At 39.2% G+C, this 18,742-nt stretch overlaps 1 protein-coding gene across 1 annotated transcript; it reads right to left on the bottom strand.

The window, feature by feature from the left end:
• Positions 1–4,148: 4,148 nt before the first annotated feature.
• On the bottom strand, positions 4,149–10,721 carry LOC131250761 (annexin-like protein RJ4). Its single transcript, XM_058251052.1, has 6 exons — positions 10,558–10,721; positions 7,697–7,842; positions 6,497–6,715; positions 5,833–6,045; positions 5,214–5,300; positions 4,149–4,777 (listed from the first exon to the last, which is right to left on the bottom strand). The coding sequence occupies exons 1-6, from the start codon at positions 10,631–10,633 to the stop codon at positions 4,580–4,582; spliced, it is 939 nt and encodes a 312-aa protein (XP_058107035.1). The 5' UTR covers positions 10,634–10,721; the 3' UTR covers positions 4,149–4,579.
• Positions 10,722–18,742: the final 8,021 nt, after the last annotated feature.

The following is an 18,742-nucleotide window of genomic DNA, read 5'->3' as shown; positions in this document are numbered from 1 at the left end:
TTAAATAAATAAATTCCTGCAGACCGAAGATTAGAATCGTCCAAACGACATTATTCGAGTTTTAAAATCTATCCACAATGATTTTCCTGGCTTGGACGGACTTGCCTGGTGACCCGGTCGCCCGACTCTGTGGGGTCCACCATGCTGTCGATATTCTATCCACACCATCTATCCATTCTTCCAGATAATTACATATCAGGAGGGAAAAAATGAGCTGGATCAAAATCTTAAGCGGTCCACAGCCCAAGAAGCAGGGAGGACTGAGCACTCACCGTTGAAAATTTCTTTGGGGCTAAAGAAGTATTCGATCAAGCTGATATTTGTGGGTTCCTTTCATCTAGGTCTATGTGACCTTATGAACAGGTTAGATGGAAAATAAACATCATGGTGAGCTCTAAAAAGGTTACAACGATCCACGTCATTGTTTCCACTAATTCACATGGTGTGGTCCATTCAGCTTTTGATATGCCTTATTTTTTTTAACTAATACCTTAAAATGATCTGATAAACTGGATGTACGGCATGGATAAAACATATATATCACATTAGTCTGCGTCCGGTTTCAACGGTAAGCTACTTGCACAAATGCAAGTGCCTGTCTCTCATAAGATAGCGGCCTTCACTGTAGGGCCCACCTTGATACATGTATTTTATATCCAGGCCGTCCACCGTTCTTTGAAATCATTTTAGGGCATGATCCCAAAGAATGAAGTAGATGCAATTCTCAGGTGGACCATATCATATGAGAAACATAGGTGATTGACCATTAATGGGCCACTTAAGTTTTGGATTAATCTGATATTTCTTTTTTTTTCCCTTTATACAGATTACACGACCTCATCAACAGCTTAGATGGTAAATAAACATTAATGTAGGCCCATAAAGATTTTAATGATTCGGTCCACCTGAGATTTGGATCATTTCTATTTTTGGGCTCATGCCCTGAAATGATCTGCCAAAATAAATGAACGGCATGGATATAAAATACATTTATCAAAGTGAGCCCCACGGTGAGGGTCATACCTTCTTGGGTGATGCTGGGGCGCACCTAATTCACTCACCTCGTAAGACAATGTCCACATATGCCTCGTTTGTACCAAAATCTTTTGTTGCTTTGTGGGGAAGGGGGTGGATTAGGTGTTAGCTGGGTAACATTGACCGGTGGAATGTAACCGGCTTACATAAGCCTATCAAATAAGGGTCAAATAGGAACTCGACCTGTGGAAGTTGATGGGCTCACTCCAACAACTTCTACACACAAATGAAAAGACGCCACGATCAAATGACAATATGTTCAAGTATATACTCGACCAGTAGAAGTTGATGGACTCATTTTAACATTTTCTGCAGGCAAATGAAATGGCGCCACGTCGAGCAACAGATAATAACGGATGATAAACCCAAATGAGTAACCAGAGGAACCAAATTTGGTATTGACCTTTCCAATACTAACGTGAGTTCATATTCAAAAAGCCTTTTGCTATCCCGAACATGATGCATGTGTTTTATCACACAATTCAGCCATTTTACTAGCTTATTGTAGGATATGAGCTAAAAAATGAAGCAAATCTATATCTTAGGCGAACTACAATCTAAGAAAGAGTAGAGATTGAATGCTCACCATTAAAAACTTATTTAAATGCGCTAAATGTTTATTTACTATCCGACTAATTGATTAGGTTACACAAATTTAGATGAAGGAAAAACACAAATTATCAACTTGAGTCAAAACTTTTGTGGCCTTGGGAAGTTTTTAAGGTGGGTGTTCAATCAACACTTTTTCCTGTGCATTTTAGATATATCCTCTCTTTCTATCTTTTCTTTTTTAAACTTACGCCTTAGAATTACTTTTCAACATGAATGGATGACGTGAATAAAACACAAACATTATTGTAAGGTGTAAGGTGGTTTTTTTCATCACCAATTAGAAGTATAATTGTTGAATATGTGACCATAGCGGGAAATCAGATCGGGTGGTGCCATTAACACAATAGATATCCTCGTTGGCTAAACTCTGTGAGGCTATAACCATCATGTACATGTTTCTTCCAAGTCGTCCATCCATTTTGTCAACCCCTTTTATGGCATGAGCTCAAAATTGAAGCATATCCAAAGATCAAATGGGCCACACCATAGAAATAGTGGACATTAAGTGCTTGCAATTGAAAACTTCTTTAGAGCTATAGAAGTTTTGGATCAATCTAATATTTGTGTTTGTTGGGGATAGCGTGAAGCAATTCCGAGTTCGAATCAAATAATAAGAGATCAAACGTAACGAATTATATAAGATTTACATAGAAAATTTCTCACAGAAAAATTTCATAACACAAAGTGACAACCAATCCATTATAAAAGCAATGTATAAGAGATAGATTAACTTATAGATGACAAGAACTTCTTCGAATCTCCTGAAAACTCAAAATTTTCCTTTGTAGAACCTTTAAAAGTACTTAGCATTACTGCAATCCGGATTACACTCAACATATATACTGTCATAATTGGAATAAGAAACAAAACACATACTTTCACATATCCGCGTGCTCCTCTAATCTAAGAGTTGATCGAACGAGATCGATCGAACATGCACCAGTCTAAGCGGTCAAACTATGCCAAAAATATCCAAAGAGTTTTGAAATATTTTTCAAATATTGTTGATCAGTTCAATTGATCGAACATGGTCCAAATCTTCCAGTAAGCAATCTATCAAACTTTGGAGAGGTTCGATCAGTCTAGCAAAGTTACTGATTGCTCAAAATGTCCTGTTTCAACAAGATTAAAGACATCCATCAAACAATATTTTCCTCTCATCTAGGTCTCTCTGATATCATAAACATGTTGGATGGCAATAAACTTCATAGTGGGCCATTTGGGTGGTCTTTTTTGTACGGTTTGAATGGTCTTTTTTGTGAGAGTTAGATGGGCGATGTACGGTTTGAATGGTCTTTTTTGTTATAGTTACAAGCAAATAGTGCAGATGCAAGTGCTTGTCTGTCATTGGACAACGTTCACATGCCACCTTCGAACTGATCGCTGCGACCCGGAGCAGCCAGCCATTTGGGTGGGAACCCGACTGCCTCGATTTATTCTTTCTATATCCAAGCCGTCCATCTGTTTTGCCAGCTTATTTTAGGGCATGATCTTAAGTATAAATTTCAGGTGGACCATACAACAGGAAACCGTGATCATTGAATGTTAACCGTTAAAAACTTCCTAGAATCCACCGTAAAGTTTATTGACCATCCAACGACCACTGAATTTGATGTTGCCTTTGTTATGTCTATAGTAAGAAGAAACAAGCAATCCTTCAACCATGGTTTTGTTGCTAAATTCTATTATTCGTTGAATCATATCCTTCAGCCTAGGTTAGTAAATCTGGGCTGTATACAGAATCTGTTTGGCATAGTGGGAAACAGTCTACTCCTTTCCAATCGTAGCACAGGCACTGTATAATTTGATTGCAAAGTCTTCATTTGTTCCAGCGACAACAACACCAGAGGAGGCTATCCCGGTTGAGAATGAACAAAGTCTTCATCCTCAATTACTAATATATATGGGGTGTTACGGCCCCATGTCGGCCAATGAATGCCCATCCGATCGACCCAAGTGAAATTTTGTGCTCCGAGATTTTCCGATGTTTGAGTTTGTATGTATAAATGTAATCATTTCATGACAAAGTATGCATGAAGATATTTAAATTAGCCTTCACGATGAGGTTTGGCCAATACTCATCAATTAAAGTCGGCTTCTCGCATGACAAAGACCAATGTGTATGTATGCATAATGGGAGTGATGCATATTGAGATACATGTACATATGAGATATACCTCCGCCCTAATTTATGAGATGATAAGTATTATCGGCTTGGACCTAATCAAATCGTGTGAGCCTATATTTGGCAGTGGAGATGGATCATTGGTTAATAAGATGGATAGGCATGCATGTACATATGGGATGTACCTCTGCCTTGATTTATGAGATGATAAGCATGATTGGCTTGTACCTAATCAAATCATGTAAGCCTATATTTGGCAACGGAGATTGATCATTGGTTGATTAGATGGATCGGCTCATGCATATTCAAAAGCACCCAAATCACCAAGTGCAAAAAAAATAAAATAATAATAATAATAGTAACCTCACATTCAATATAGGCAACAATAATACTCATAATGATCTAACCATGATTAACTCAAGGATTCAATTCCAAACACTAGAAAAAAGCGCACACCGAATTCCACAGAATCATAATCATAGATGATACGATGGTCCTGTAATCGACAGTAGACAAGAGAACACAAACTAAGTAGGAAAACTTTTCGATAAGTAAGATGAGAGCTATAGCTATGGTGCATTCAGATGATCAATTGAATTGAACTGCAACTCATGGAATTCATTATAGAGGACATGACCATTTAAATTCATAATGACAACCAAACACCAAATTGCACATTCAATGCATTCCAAGTTGGACTTGAAAAGATAGTAGTTGCAATATGGGGGCATGTCGGAATTTTGTCACGTGAACTCTATTGAATTGAAAGGATTGCATTTCAATTCGTTTGAACTTCCAAATGCAGCCTTAGTCTCCAAGCAAAGCGAGGAGGAAGGCCTCGTAGTCCCCAGAAGTGTCCTTGGCTATTGCACGATTAAGAGTGACGTTGTTTCTCTTGTAATACGCTTCCTTGATCTCATTCAAGTCCTTCTCAGCACGTGTTACGATCACGCGCGTGATTGCATCTTCATCTGTCCCCTGCTTATTTATTGCATTGCGCAGCACCTGAAACAATCAAAACCTCAATTTTTTTATAACAGTATAACAAAATGGAGAAGCATGCTAATCATGCAGGCACGTACAAGGCAGCTCCTCTAGATGGCACCACATGTGAGAACATGGCACACATGTGGAAGACCTAAACTGTCCATCAGGTGGATCCCAATTTATAGGAATTATGGTCCAAAATCAAGGTGGTGATGTTCCAAGGTGTCCCAGTTTTCCTGGCCATTTATTTCAAGTGAACACTCCGGTCTACCTTATGAGTGGATCATGCTGACTTTTATCCAGGCATCTATACGGCGGGGCCCAGGTGGTGGACAGTTTGGATTTCAAAACATGTGCCAAATAGGCACATGTGGTGGCATATCATGGGTTTGCATTATACACACTGGTGGAACTGAAATTAAGATGATTTTTTCTTGATGTTTTGATTTCTTACCTTTTCAAAGTATTTATGAGGGGAGCAAATGGATTTGATTATCACTCGCAGCGCTGACACGAATTCATCGGAATCACCAGCCAGACCCTAATAACAGCATCCCCATGTATACAATTTTTCATTTATTCATCAGGAAATAAGTAAAGAAAATGATTGAATTTAGATGAAAAAGAAGGATTGCTAGTTGAAAATGTTAGACAGGAAACGTGCCTTGTTTCCATGTATAGATAATTGATTCTGATTTTATCTTTTTCCTTGTATAGTTGATTCTGATTTTATCTTTTTCCTTGTATAGATGTTGTATATCCCTATATATTCAACCTTTTAGGGTTGTCTAAAATACAGAAAACCAAAGGAGAATCGTTTTCTCTTTGCTTTCAGAAAAATGAGCTCAATGGCGTGTTTGGATGCTCAATTGAGATGAATCAGTTTTTAGTTTGTAATGCCAAAACCATTATTGCAATTACATGCATTTGACGCTTGACTTGAAACGAAACTAGTTGCAATATGAGGCTACTTATTATGAACCATCTTTCTTCATTTAGTCTCTATTGAATTGAATTATTGAAAGTCAATTCGATTTAAGTAGAACATCCAAACACGGTGTCGATATCCCCACCTTGGTGATGGCAGTGTCATACTCGTCTTTGTAACAGTTGAAGGTTGCATTGAGCTGCGCCTTACTTCTTGTAGTTAAGATTCTAATGATGTCTTCATGGCTGAAGTTCTTTTCTTCAATGGCATCATGGAGAATCTTGGCTTCTGATAGTGCTAGCCTTCCATTAATCTCATCACCATCATACCTGTAAGTGCCCACTAGTGAAAGCAAAAGCTGTGACACAAACCAAGGCCCACAATAGCATCAGTGACTACAGATGAACATTGTACAAATGCATATTCAACAGGAGATTCATGGGTCCTTGTACCCATCCCAATGTGGTAGACCCCACTGTGAAAATGCCCTGGACTGAAAATCAGGTTATTCCATTCATCAGCGGTTCATGTTGAATCTAGACTGCAGGTCAGTTTTCTCAAGCCATGCATTTGTTTCATATATGATGAGTGGACCAGCCTGGTGTTTTTTTTTTTTTTAATGATTACATATTTCCAGTGGGCCCTCCTTGTGGATGGCCAGCTCTCACACATGTGCCATTTTGGAATGTGTGGTGCAGCTTGCGTCTATCTTCTCTTCTATCATTCATGAAGTGAATTGTATTAGCATTTCTCGATAAACACTACTTGCACATGAACACAAAAACACAGTATTTTGTTCAATGGCATACCTTACGGAAGTCACCTGTTGTGTGCGAGGCAACATCTTCTTCTAGGGATCGCTTGAAACGTGCGTGGTAAGCTTTCTTCACTTCCAAAAGCTCATCAGGAGATCTAATAGAGGCTATTTCTATGATCACCCGATTGTCAATAGTCCCATTCTTCACTGCCACATTAGCTAAGATGGCATCTCTCTCAGCTGATTCAAACATCCATCTGTACACTGCTTTCTGTGCACACGTAAAATGATTTTTCAATACCTTTGCATCTTAAAACAGAATAGTGGATTCATTTGGGTATGGTTTAATGCTCCCTGCAGCTGTGTATATTTCTTCAGCCAGAAGTTTGCACAGGTGACTTGCAAATTTCAATGATGCAGTGTTAAAGACCGTTCATTTTGTGGGCCACACCAAGGATGAGCAATGGCCATATAATCTCCTCCATTGAACAATGCAGCCATTAGTCAGAAACTTCCATATGGACTGTTGGCTATTTCTTGTTTTAACTATCCATTTGTAGGCCGACAATCGGGTGGATAGGATTCTGCAACTGGGGCATTTTTGCATCATCACCCATCAAAGGGGGGCCCACCAAACAAGAGTTCTGAATCATTGCAAGACGGTATCAGCTGTATCGAGTGTGGGTCCGAACTAAATTGCATCCTATAACATAGTGTTCCTAACATGATAGCTTAATATATTCACTGTGATAGTTACTAAAATGAATGCCATGGATCACATAAGCATAAAATCTATGTCATTAGGGAAAATAAAAATTCAATATCAATTCATCAATTTAGAAGTAACATCTAGGTTTCCATTGGCTTTGAAGTTGGAATCCCAAATCCTAATTGAACTCAAACTCCTAATGTTTATCTCAACTAACAAATAGATAAGAAAATAGCTAAAAGATAAGCAAACATGTGAACTAAGGGGTCTTCATGTGCAAGTGGAAAGTGGGGCCCACTAGGTGGGATTGATAGTGAAGAGTGGCTGCATCAATTTCCTAACAAGTCCTTTAATAACTTTAAAATTATTCATGTTTATATTTCACATGCATTTGTGCATGTGCAATTGACTAGTATAGCAAAAACAATAGCATCACATCCATTTCAATAGTTACGCGAATGAATGCCATGGACCACACAAGCATAAAATCTATGTCATTGGTATTTAGTGAAAGGTCATATGGTCTAGTTGTTGAAGATAGACCTCAAGGTCACCAGAAAGCTCGGATTCGAGTCGTTTGATGAGATCCTCTTCATAAAGCTCTTCATAAGCTAGCCTGATCAGCTTCCTTTGAGTTGCATTTCTATGTGCTAGTACTGTAATTACTGCCTTCTCATTTGTTCCCCACCCTGTCATACCACAGCATAAGATTAGAATGAAATTACTTGAAATGTATTTCAAATATAAACAAAAATAGCAAATTAAAGAAAAACAAGATGTTTTATTAAAAAAAAAAAAAAAGTGGCATCAGAGCATTGAATTAATATACCAAAAGGGGGGAAAAAGTAGAGAGAGAGAGAGAGAGAGAGAGAGATAACATAGAATTGCTAGAAATAAGAAATCAACGCAAGGAGAAAAAAGAGGAAAAAAAACCCCAAAAGAAAAATCACCCTCAATAGACTGATGTAACAAGAAGCATTGAAATTTGAAAAGGCTACAAGAAAAGAAAGATGTGAAGTTAATAAGAGGAACCTGTCAATCTAATAGTACAATTCAGATAGAAAAAGAGGCAAATAGAAAAATAAGAGAAGGTTAGTACAGCATAAAAAAGGCAGTACTCATGTTTAATAAATTAATCTGAAAAAAGGAATCAAAATTAGCAAAAGATTTCTTCCAAAGAATAGAAGTGTAACAAAAACATGTGCATCTAGTAAAATCCCATGTTTAATGAATGAATATAGAAGACTGTAAGGATTGTATGAAGCATTATGTTTTAGGGCGTGTTTGGTTGCACCAAATATCATAAAATTTCATGATTTTTTTTTCTGGTGGTGGGGAGGGGGGAACAAAGCTAAGACATTACAATAATCTCTGACCAACAGAGAGAAACATCACCCATTTAAATGAAGGAAAGGACCCTGAGATTTCTTTCCAAATCGCCCAGAAGATAGCCACAAAACAGAGATTCCCAATGATCTCATGCTTCCGGCCACAACTAACCGATTAATCAATGCAGCATCTACAGAGCCACCTTAAACTACTGGAAGCACCATCCCCATATTGTTGCCTCAAATAGACAGTGGATTAACAGGTGGCTAGTGTCTTCAGCATTCCTTAGACACAAACAAAACCCATTAACCAAGATCACAATCTATCATCAAAATACAGTCCAGGCCCACTAACCATGCAAAAATGATGGATCTAGGTGAAGCTTTCGATTTCCAAATACAACTAGTTGGGGCTTCAAGAGCTCAAACATTCCAAAATTCATGATATTTGTTGCAAGTACAAGCACCCTTAACTACTCCAATGCAACAAGAAGCATAAGATATTAACCCCAACAAAAAATAAAAATAAAAATCATTCTATGAATCCCAAAAACACATGCACATTAATCAAATGGCAACATTTGGATTCACAAGTGAATTGAATTGCAAACATTCATTATCTTGAAGTGGAAATGACAAAACCCAATAACATTTCCAAGTATTCCTAATAACTTTGTAACCATCAAATTGAAATTCTGTTTCTTTCGACTCCAACTTGTAAGTACCATCAATGGCAGCTTGGAGTAGAGATTAGGAACAAATTAGAAATTTTTTATTTTCTCTTTATTAGGCAAGTAATTAGAGTTCAATTCCATATGCACCCAAACGGTCCCTTAATGCGGACAGCTGCATTTATGCTCTTTTTTCATTTGAATCATTTCTTCTCAATTGGCCTAGACCGTCGGAAAAACAAAACTAACACTTTTTTCCCATGTAAATGAGTTTGGAGTTCAGACATGCCACTGCATCGCACACCTGTGGATCCAAACTGTCCATTAGTTGCACCATCATGTGACCCTCCACTTGATAAAAGAATCACACCCATCAATTGATCAAGTGGACTAGTGTACGGCCGGATGTGAACTGCATATAAGCTTTTACGACAAGCGTTGATACCGCTTATCATGCCTGTTGAGCAAAAATGAGTTGGAATTGTTTTCCACTGTCATCCATAGGGGCCCTAAGGGCGTGTTTGGGTCCAACTGAGAATGAATTTAATGCATTTTCAATGGGCTGGCCTTGAGCCTAAGTAGTGGCCCACTCAGGTGTGAAATTTATTCAATGCCAAATTGATGAATGGTTAAGATTTTCAAACACATGGGACATACGAACATGTGTTCAAGAGACGATCAATCCCAGCCTTGCCTACCTTGGTCACCAGCTTTCTCTACGAATGCCAGTTTCAGATATAATGAAAAATGAGAAATGGGTGGCATCCAAACACACCCAAGGATGTGAATTTATCAACAGGGACACATGATTAAGCTAATCCATGCATTCAGAGAAGAACAAATTAATCTAAAATTAGAAAATTTCAATGAAGAAAAAGAGAAAAATAAATTGCATTTAATCAATACATGCAACGAGAATCATCAAAAGAGAAAAATAAAGTGCATTTAATCAATATATGCAATGAGAATCATCAAACATTGCGAAAATCGCCACAAACACAAGATGTGATTTCAATTGAAGGTGACCCATGATGACACTAATCCATGTGTTACAGGGCGCCATCACCACATTCTTTTACACAGTAGTGCCATGTCGATCCGGACCGTTCAAATAATGGGCCCCATTTTGAATTGCACTTAGCCCAAAGATCGTGCTGATCAGACAATCACAACCATCCAAATATTGGGTATCGGATGGACGGTTAAAAATAAATGGATGAACGGTCCAAATTCAACTGGCATGATCGAAGTGTTACGAGTGACCGATCGATGCGATATTCGGGCTATGCATCATCCATGATGAGACCCACAATTTGAACGGTCCAGATTTTCCATACATGTGTCCCACCATCCTTAAAAGTGGATGTGAACTACAATCCTAGCATGGAACAGAAAAGTAGACAACCTTTGAAAGCATTCCTTAGACTCTCAGCATCTTCGATCGGAGATGGAAGAGAGTCAGGGACTGTTAATGTGGCCATTCTCTCTCTCTCTCTCTCTCTCTCTCTCTCTCACAGAGGAGATGCTTTGGTAATCTCTCTCAAAGGAGATCCTCTGATGACAAAAAGAGAGGAACGCTGCTGGTTTTAGGGAAATTTAGGACTGTGGGCGCACCTTTTATCCAGCAGGTTTTATGAAGCATTACAAACTTCGTTTGGGAACTTAGACCCGCTCGTACGGACAGCGAATTTGAGGACGAAAATACCCCTCCTTTCACGGAAACGGATTGGGTACTCCCCCTGCCACCAGCCAATGGCGGATGGTCGGTGGTCTGTGGGCCCCACCATAATGTATGCTTTTCATCCATGCCGTCCATATATTTTTCCAAATCATTTCATGGTTTGAGACTAAAAATGAGTTATATGCAAATCTCAAGTGTACCACATTACAGGAAACAATGTTGAATGAGCGTCGACCATTAAAAACTTTTTGGGGGCCATAAAACTTTTTAGGGGCCCACTGTGATGTTTGTGAGAAATCCTCCCCATCTAAGTTCATTCATAGGGTCACAAAGACCTAGATAAAGAGGAAAAATAAATTTCATAATGATCCAAAACTTCTATAACCCCTGAAAGGGTTTCAATGGTAGACGTTCAATTCCCCATTGCCTTTTACAGTGCGGTCCACTTGATAGTTAGATCTATCTTATTTTTTGTCTCAAGCCTTAATATGAGCTCGCCAAATAGATGGACGGTTTGGATATAACGAAGACCTCATGATGGGACCCATAAAAGCAACCAAAAAAAAAATAATATGGGAATTTTTTATTTTATTTTTTTTTTACAAGGAGAACTTTTTATCCCTTCCATTTTTATCTAATACATAATTATGTAAATATATGTATATATAAGTATATAAAAATATTTTTCTATCTTTTAATTCATTTATTTGCCTATTTATTTAACAAGCAAATCTCTTAAAATAGAATGATTTACCACATATGACTTTGCCTCCACTCCTTGAACTGTCTCATATTTACTCAACCGCGTTATGCATTGGTCAGACTGAAGTCGAGTTCGAATCATAATAGGATTCTGTTTCGGCAGTTGCCTGATTTCGGTCACATCGAGCTTGGGTTCATTTGGACCAAATTAATTCTTGGTTGAATCGAATGAACTCTGAAATTCATCGTTCGTCATTGGAGCTTTTTGTGCACTTTCGATCAGAAAATTGAGTGAGCATTTCCACTGAAATTGAATCTACAGTAGGCATAAATCAAGACCGCACATTTCCATCGAAATTGAGTGGGACAAACTAAAAATTAAGCGGGCCAAATTGGAAATTGAGCAGGCTAAACTGAAATTTGAGCGGGACAAACTGAAAATTTGTCTCATAGCCATCGTGATTAGAGAAGGAACTCGGACTGAAATGCACAAACATGAAAATTTTCTGCACTCCAAGATTACTGTAAACCTCAACAATGTATATCCAACGCTTGCCTGTCCCGCTCAATTTCTAGTTTTCCAGTTTGGCCCGCTCAATTTCCAGTTTCTCCCCGCTCAATTTCCAGTTTGTCCTGCTCAATTTCCAGTTTTTCAGTTTGGCCCGCTCAATTTCCAATTTGTCCCGCTCAATTTCTAGTTTTCCAGTTTGGCCCGCTCAATTTCATATTTACCCCGCTGAATTTCTAGTTTGCCCTGTTCAATTTCATGTTCGCCCTACTCAAAAGAGATTAAAGTTACATGGGCGCCACAGTTATGTATTTATTATATCCACAACGTTCATCCATATTTCGAGATCATTCGGGAGCATTATCAAAAATTAAAAAAAGAATCATATCCAAAGATCAACTAGACTACACCACAAAGAGCAGCGGGAAATTGATTTTCATTGTTAAAAATTTTGTAGGGCCCACCATAACATATATTTTCCATCCAATCTATTCATAAGGTCACAAAGACCTGGATGAAAAGGAAAAACAAATTTCATAATGATCCAAAACTTATATGAGCCCTAAAAGGGTTTCAATAGTAAATGTTCAATCCTCCACTGCCATTTACAGTGTGGTCCACTTGATAGCTAGATCTGTCTTATTTTTCGTCTCAAACCTTAACACGAGCTCGTCAAATAGATGGATGGTTTGGATATAATACATACCTCATAATGGGACCCACAGAATGTCATGGCGATTACAATGAAAAAAAAAAAAAGAAAAAAGAAGCTAGTGAGTTAGGGTCAGTAGTACCCTGTAGCTATGGATTATGACTGTAGCTTCAATACGTCGAATGGCTTCGGTATTATCAAAAAAGTTCAGGATTGTCCGGTGAGTTTGCCTTAAAACCTAGCTACGAATTATAATCATAGTCATAGCCATAGCAGAGTGAGAAGCGGCGGTGTCGCGGTAGTCTGTGTTTTTTTTTTTTTTTTTGCTATATTGCTTTTGTGGGTCCTATCATGAGATTTGTGTTATATCCAAACCGTCCATCTATTTGGTGAGCTCATATTAAGGCTTGAGACGAAAAATAAGATAGATCTAACTATCAAGTGGACCACACTGTAAAAGGAAGTGAGGAATTGAACGTCTTCCATTGAAACCCTTTTAGGGGTTATAGAAGTTTTGGATCATTATGAAATTTGTTTTTCCTCTTCATGCAGGTCTTTGTGACCCTATGAATGAACTTAGACAGGAAGGATTTCTTACAAACATCACAGTGGGCCCCCTAAAGGTTTCCAATGGTTGACGCTCGTTCAACACTGTTTCCTGTAATGTGGTACACTTGAGATTTTTATATACCTCATTTTTGGTCTCATACCATAAAATGATGTGGAAAAATATTTGGACGGCATGGATGAAAAGCATACATCATGATGGGGCCCACAGACCACCGACCATCCGCGGTTGGCTGGTGGCAGGGGAGTACCCAATCCGTTTCCGTGAAAGGAGGTGTATTTTCGTTCTGAAGTTCGGTCTCCGCACGTGCAGGTCTAAGTTGCAAAACAAAGTTTGTATTGTTTCACCAAAACAGCTGGATAAAAGGTGGGGTCTACAGTCCTAAATTTCTCTTTACTTTTTTGGCTTTGTCGGAACGTCGAATATAATATCCGCCGTCCATCATGTGATCCTCCTAATCTTCATCATATCGTACATGACCATGTGACTCTCATGATCTTCACCGTACAAAGTAAAATCAGCTCCATCTCAGACTCAAGTTGGCCAGAGAAGGGGAACAATGTAAAATAACACATGAACTTTCAAATTCATGCAATATGCAACTCCTGAGCTATAGATCAAGAGATTTTTGGACTGTCCTTTCATCCTGTTGAGGACCACCCGATGAACGGGTCGGATGGAAGATACACACCATTTTCGGGCCTTTGCCGAGGCCAGAGATATCCAAATACTGGACGGCTGGACGCACTAGATTTCACGCACTGGAGAGTGGAGACTGTAGTTTTTGGTATGTGCGTGAGTAAAGGGCGAGAGAGATTGGGGAGTTTTGAATTGGATATTTTTCCTATTAGCCGTCCAATAGATGCCCCGAAATCTAGTAGTTGGATAATCTTATAGGAATTTTCTTTTTTAGTTTATGATACATTTAAAAATGGGACCTATAATTTGGACGGTTTGGATTGAATTACTTTCATGCCACTTGCAGTTTCTCAGTAACCTCCAAGTGCCTGCGTATCATCCTCCACACTCCGCCGGCGTATCAAAGTATTTGTCGAATCTCTTTTTCTACCTTTTTATTAATACTGAGGCGGATTGCGTCCTGGGCCTCCTGGCCACTGCCCAGACGGACTCGGCCCACGCAAGGGTACTGTAGGGCCCACCGTGATGTATGTGTTTTATCCAATACGTCCATCAATTTGGACCGATCGTTTTAAATGAAGATCCCAAAAATGAGACAGATCAAAGGCTCGAGTGGACCACACCATACGAAGAAGTGGTGACAATGAAGCTCACCATTGAAAGCTTCCTAGGGCCCACCATGATGTTTATTTTCCATCCAACCCGTTGATAAGGTCACATAAACCTAGTTGAAGTGAAAATACAAATATCGGCTTGATCAAAACTTCTACGGCTTCTTAAAGTTTTTAACGGCGGTCGTTCAATCCCCACTTGTGGTCCACTTAAGCCTTGGATCGGTTTCCTTTTTGTCCTAGTGTCCTAAAATGATCTGAAATTTTGGATAAACGGAGTGGATAAAACAAATTCCTCACAGAAGGAATCCGCGTCCTTTAATAATTAATATTTGATGAACCCCGTCTAACCTTCCACGTGGAGATCACTTCAAAGGCAGGTCGTGAATTTTTTAGTTTTCATTATTAACGACGGGCGTGGATTCAGTAAGGTCGAGATCTAATCAGTTCCATGAGGTCGTGACAGTGGGTCCCATCACAATGTATGTGTTGTATATCCACGCCGTTCATCCGTTTTTATGGCTCATTTTAGAGCATTAGCCAAAAAATTAAAGCAGATCCAATTCTTAGGTGGACCATGTCACAGGAAATAGTGGGGAATAAATTCTAACCATTAAAAATTTATAAGGCCCACTGTAATGTTTATTTTCCATCCAACCTGTCCATAAAATTACATGGATTTGGATGAAGTGAAAAAAATAAATATCAGCTTGATCTAAAAATTTTATCACCCACGAGAAGTTTTTAATGGTGAACCATCATTGTTTCTTTTCGTATGCTCCACCTAAGATTTGGATCTGCTTTATTTTTTGTATTATGCCCTAAAATGATGCTGAAAAATGGATGGACGGAGTAGATAGAGTAAAAATAAATCGAAGTGGGCTCCACGTTCAGGGTCACACACTCACACCTAATCCTCTCCCATTAATGACGCACACAACGTCATGATTGCAACCACTAGCTGACACGGAAAATCAAATCACCACCACTTGGCTTTCTGCTACTTTATACACGTGGGTGGGGTGGGTGAACGGACACCAGCATTTATAAAATTCAATTTGAAAGTGAAATGTTGCTTTGCCCTGTGGGCCCCACATGCAGAGATGGGCTGATGATTCCAACTATCGATGTGGGACGTTGATTTCTTGATTTAGATGGGTCATAGTAAGAAACTAACGGTGGAGGGAGGGCAGAAAGCCATGAGAATATGCCTGGTGACCAGCAGACCAAGTCACCATGGATGTATCTGATGACCAAACTCTATGGGCCCATCGTGATATATCTGTTTCATCGAAGCCGTCCATCCATTTTGCCAGCTTATTAAGGCATGGGATAATGATGGCTACCGTTGAAACTTTTGTAGGCTCCACCATGATATTTATATCTCTAAAATGATATCTAAAAATGGATAAACGGCTTGGATTTATCACAAACGTCACAATGGGCCCATTTGAAATCCTTGCGCAGGATCTTACTGCAAAAGGCTTTGGTAGGAAATCCGCATCCCGTTAGACACGTGAAATCGGATTGCATACCGAGTCTTATCGTACTGAGTAAATTCTATTGGGCCCATTGTGAATTCATGTGGTTTATCCACGCCATCCATCCATTTTTTTCAAATCATTTTAGAAGTTGGGCCCAAAACTGAAATATATAAAAAGCTCAAGTAGGCCATACCAAAGGAAGTAGTTGAAGTATTGATTTTCACCATTGAAATGTTTCTAAGCCCCCAATGATGTTTATTTTTCATCCAAACTGTTCATAAGATCACAAAGACATGGATGAATGGAACAAACAAATGTCATCTTGATACAAAACTTCTGTGGGCCCCAAAAACTTTTCAACGGTAGAATTCAATTCACACTGTTTCAGGTGGTGTGGTCCACTTGATCTTTGGATATGATTAATTTTTGTTGTAAAATCCTAAAATTAGATGATAAAAGAGATGGATGGAGTTGATACAATGCACGAATGACAATGACGGTAGGCTCCACGGACTCTACTCATTAAGCTTAGGGCCTGTTTGGACGGCTGGATTAGATGGTCTTAGGTGGGATGGAAGTGCATCTGGTCCGTGCCAATTCCACTCCATGTTTGGGAAGAGTGGAAAAGCTTAGAAGTAGGCTAGATGGAGTTGTATCGGGTCCGTGCTAATATCACTCATTGTTAGCAAGTTGTGTAGGTCCCACCATGATGTGTGGGCTATATCTACACCGTCTATCCATTTTTCGAGATCATTTTAGAGCATGGCCAAAACAGGCCCTTACCATACTGAGTTACTCGGGGACGCAGATTATGTCCTACCAAAGTGATGTAAGTGATGTAAGTGTTTTATCTTTCGTTTTTCTAAGATCATTTTAAGGTATGATGAAAAATATTAGGCAGATACAAGTCTTAAGTGGACCACAAAGTGGGGATTGAACTTCCACCATTAAAAAGTTCTTGGGAGCTAGAGAAGTTTCAGATCGAGCCTATATTTGTGTTTTCACTTCATCCACCTCTACATGACCTTATTAATAGGTTGGATGGTAAAAATACATTACAGTCGCCCTCATACAGGTTTTATCACTAAAGCTTCCTTTGGTGTGGTCCGCTGGAGTTGTGGACCTGCCTTGTTCTTTGGATAGTAACTTAAAATGGTCTAATAAAAGCGATTAACGGCATGGATAAAATACTTACATAACTTTGGGCCCCACAGAGCCCTGCCCGTCCGGGCGGGGGTAGGACGCAATCCGCGTCTGTTGCTCAGCAGGTAAACCGCTTCCGTTAACGTCTCCGTTATAGTCCTCATTAAATGTATTTTTTTTAATATATTAAAAAATTTGATGACATAGACCTAACAGTGACGTTGACCAATGAAAACGCTGAGACAGAGGATCCGCACTCCAGTTTTCATTATTAAGGACGGGCGTAGATTCAGTAAGGTCGGGACCTTAATCACTTCCGTGAGGTCTTGACTGTGGGGCCCACCACAATGTATGTGTTGTATATCCACACTGTCCATCTATTTTTCCGGCTCAATTTAGAGCATGAACCAAATAAAACAGTAGATCCGATTCTTAGGTGGACCATACCACAGGAAATAGTTGGAAATAAATTCTAACCATTAAAAAATTTCTAGGGCCCAATGTAATGTTTATTTTCCATCCAACCTGTTGATAAAATCAAATGAATCTGGAAGAAATGAAAAAAATAAATATCAGCTTCATCTAAAACTTTTATCACTCACAAGAATTTTTTAATGCTCATCCATCGTTGTTTCTTTTAATATGCTCCACCTAAGATGTACATCTACTTCATTTTTTGTATCATACTCTAAAATGATGGTGAAAAACAGATGGACGGTGTGGATAGACTAAAAATAAACTGAAGTGGGCCCCACGTTCGGGGTCACACCTAATCCTCTCCCATTAATGACGCACACAACGTCATGATAGCAACCACTAGCTGACACGGAAAATCAAATCACCACCACCTGGCTTTCTGCTACTTTTTTAAACGTGGGGTGGGTGAACGAACACCAGCATTTATAAAAATTTCAATTTGAAAGTGAAACGTTGCTTTGCCCTGTGGGCCCACATGCAGAGATGGGCTGATGATTCCAACTATCGATGTGGGACGTTGATTACTTGATTTAGATGGGTCATGGTAAGAAACTGACGGTGGATGGAGGGCAGAAAGCCATGAGAATATGCCTGGTGACCAGCAGACCAGGTCACCATGGATGTATCTGATGACCAAACTCTATGGGCCCATCGTGATATATCTGTTTCATCGAAGCCGTCCATCCATTTTGCCGGCTTATTAAGGCATGGGATAATGATGGCTACCGTTGAAACTTTTGTAGGCTCCACCATGATATTTATATCTCATCTAACCTGTTCATAAGGTATAACAGGCTTGGATGGAGAGAAAATACAAATATCAGCTTGATCCAAAGCTTCTGTGGCCCGAAAGAAGTTTTTAATGGTGGGTGTTCAATCCCCATTATTTTCTAATGTGGTCTACTTGAGATTTAGATCTGTTTCATTTTTGGTCTTATGTTCTAAGATGTGTTGGAAAAACGGATGGACGGCGTGGATGAACAGGCCATTTACTTCCATTTTGATAAAGCTCAATTCATGCCTAGTTTACACGTGTACAGAACATCATAATCACCCAGAGTACCATACTCTTTCGGGAAAATGATGACGTGGCAATGGGCTGGTTTGGGCTTGACGGGCTTGGGC

This window comes from Magnolia sinica, chromosome 7, assembly GCF_029962835.1.
Source record: "Magnolia sinica isolate HGM2019 chromosome 7, MsV1, whole genome shotgun sequence".
Classification (NCBI taxonomy): Eukaryota; Viridiplantae; Streptophyta; class Magnoliopsida; order Magnoliales; family Magnoliaceae; genus Magnolia; species Magnolia sinica.
Note: the sequence above shows the minus strand (reverse complement) of the source record. Positions and strands in the feature narration are given on the sequence as shown.